The sequence below is a fragment of the Protomyctophum parallelum genome (assembly GCF_964188405.1).
Source record: "Protomyctophum parallelum genome assembly, chromosome: 1".
In the NCBI taxonomy this organism is placed as follows: Eukaryota; Metazoa; Chordata; class Actinopteri; order Myctophiformes; family Myctophidae; genus Protomyctophum; species Protomyctophum parallelum.
In genome coordinates, this window is record NC_139697.1 from 2422368 (window position 1) to 2424867 (window position 2500).

At 46.0% G+C, this 2500-nt stretch overlaps 1 protein-coding gene across 1 annotated transcript in view; it reads left to right on the plus strand.

Annotated features, from left to right (window-relative positions):
- The window catches only part of LOC310866031 (chromodomain-helicase-DNA-binding protein 4-like), an 87252-nt gene that overhangs the window by 22644 nt on the left and 62108 nt on the right, over positions 1 to 2500 (plus strand). Inside the window, 2 exon segments of the mRNA XM_083775317.1 lie at positions 1463 to 1593; positions 2142 to 2280. Coding sequence (XP_083631443.1) covers positions 1463 to 1593; positions 2142 to 2280 — 270 coding nt within the window.

Sequence of the window (2500 nt, forward strand, 5' to 3'; positions counted from 1 at the left end):
ATCTGCTATTTTTCAATAGCTAAAGCATAACACCAAAATGGGTGCCCGGTCAGAATGGGTTAAAGGACCACTTCACCACTTTTTCAACCTATCTTCATATAATAGGTCCTCTCACTAATAATCATGATGAAATGGCACGATGTTTTTCCACTCAGTCTGTGTCTCATAGGAGGGCTGTGGGCAGTTCAGAAACCGTCTTCCAGTGACATCATCATTAGGCAGATTGTTTTATAACCCATTCTGGGCGGGAACCCATTTTTGGGTTCTGTACAGTATGTACAGTATTAAAAAAATATAAGAAAATGATGCTGCTATATAAATATTTGAAGTTTTTCAGAAAACTGGCGTTTTTAGAATCGGCTTTAGGCCTACAAGATTTGTTTACAATAATGTTTCGATTTTCATTATCGTGAGAACGATGGCTTCCATTTTCCGCATTGCAACTTTTCAGGACTAGAAAGCCTGCAGTTTCTATTGGCTTGTACATCGATGATGTCACTGGAGGACGGTTTCTGAACTGCCCACAGCCCTCCTATGAGACACAGACCGAGTAGGAAAAAATTGCGCCGTTCTTTTCATGATTATTAGTGAGGACCTATTATATGAAGATAGGTTGAAAAGTGGTGAAGTGGTCCTTTAAAAGACTCCTTTTTTCACTGACCGGAAACTAAATGGAAACTGAATGAAAACTACGATGACAATTTCATCAATGGCTGAAAACTAGACTAAAATGTCAGGAAGTGACTAGTGGACAAGAGATCCAGTACAAGTCATTTTGCACTTGGTTGCATGCTGAAAATAGCAGATCTACAAGCTCTGGAACTATCACCCATTGTTACACAATCGTCTACTAATCGCAATTGTTTTTCGATAATTGCAAATTGTTCGTGCATAATCGTCAAATCGTTTCCATGTTGAGAAATGTTGACTCCATAGATTTTCTAAAAGCTTTTCAAAAATGCCAGATCTACAAGCTTACAACTAGTGAAAACATTTATTCAGCTCTTTTGAATGCTTTTATTGCATACACTATTCGGTGATATATGTTCTGCCTTTTCGGCCGCAGAAAATGGCAAAAAAATGCATTTTCGGTCCGAATAGGCAGAACATATATCACTGAATAGTGCATGCAATGAATGCATTCAAAAGAGCCGAATGAATGTTTTATGGACCCATAATAGTGATTATTATTTAAGTTAAAGTTTTGCCATAACCATTTCCCTTTGCCATAAATCATGTAGCTTTAAGGTACGGCCATGACAGCAATGGTAGGGGAAAAAAAGATATATAATATTAATCGTATTTGGTTTTCGGCCAACTGTTTCCTATATTCAATTTCGACCAATCCTTTCGGTGCGTCCCTACTCGCAACACTGTCCTGTCGTTGTAAGGTTGTAGATCGTAGACCCCGAGAGGGTCTTAGCGACTGACTGACCCCCCCCCCCCCCCCTTCTCTTTGCAGGTCCAAACGCACGCAAGAAGTCTAAGCCGGCGGCCAAACCTCAGGATAAGAAGAACAACGCCAAGACTAAGAAAGTGGCTCCTCTGAAGATCAAACTGGGAGGATTCAACAGCAAGAGGAAACGCTCCTCGGTGAGACGGAGAACCTCTCTTCTCTTCTCTTCTCTTCTCTCCTCCTCCTCTCCTCTCCTCTCCTCCTCCTCTCCTCTCCTCTCCTCTCCTCTCCTCTCCTCTCCTCTCCTCTCCTCTCCTCTCCTCTCCTCTCCTCTCCTCTCCTCTCCTCTCCTCTCCTCTCCTCTCCTCTCCTCTCCTCTCCTCTCCTCTCCTCTCCTCTCCTCTCCTCTCCTCTCCTCTCCTCTCCTCTCCTCTCCTCTCCTCTCCTCTCCTCTCCTCTCCTCTCCTCTCCTCTCCTCTCCTCTCCTCTCCTCTCCTCTCCTCTCCTCTCCTCTCCTCTCCTCTCCTCTCCTCTCCTCTCCTCTCCTCTCCTCTCCTCTCCTCTCCTCTCCTCTCCTCTCCTCTCCTCTCCTCTCCTCTCCTCTCCTCTCCTCTCCTCTCCTCTCCTCTCCTCTCCTCTCCTCTCCCCTCCCCTCCCCTCCCCTCTAATCCCTAGTCTCTTCTAATCTAATATGACACCTCTCTCTCTCTCTCTCTCTCTCCCTCTCTCTCTGTCTCTCTCTCAGAGTGAGGAGGAGGAGCCAGACGTTGACAGTGACTTTGACGACGCCTCCATCAACAGCGTGTCGGTGTCGGACGGCTCCAACAGCCGCAGCAGCCGCTCCAAGAAGAAGAGCTCAAAGTCCAAACCCAAGAAGAAGAAAAGTACGTCTCTGTGATGTCTCGCGTCTTAACGAACCAACGCCACACATCTGTGTGTCGCACTCACTCTGCAACGCACGCACTCACGCAACGCACGCACGCACGCACGCACGCACGCACGCACGCAACGCAACGCACGCAACGCACGCACGTACGCACGCATGCACATTTCGATTTATTTATTTGAGTCCACGTTTATAAAATACATTATCAATGGCACAAA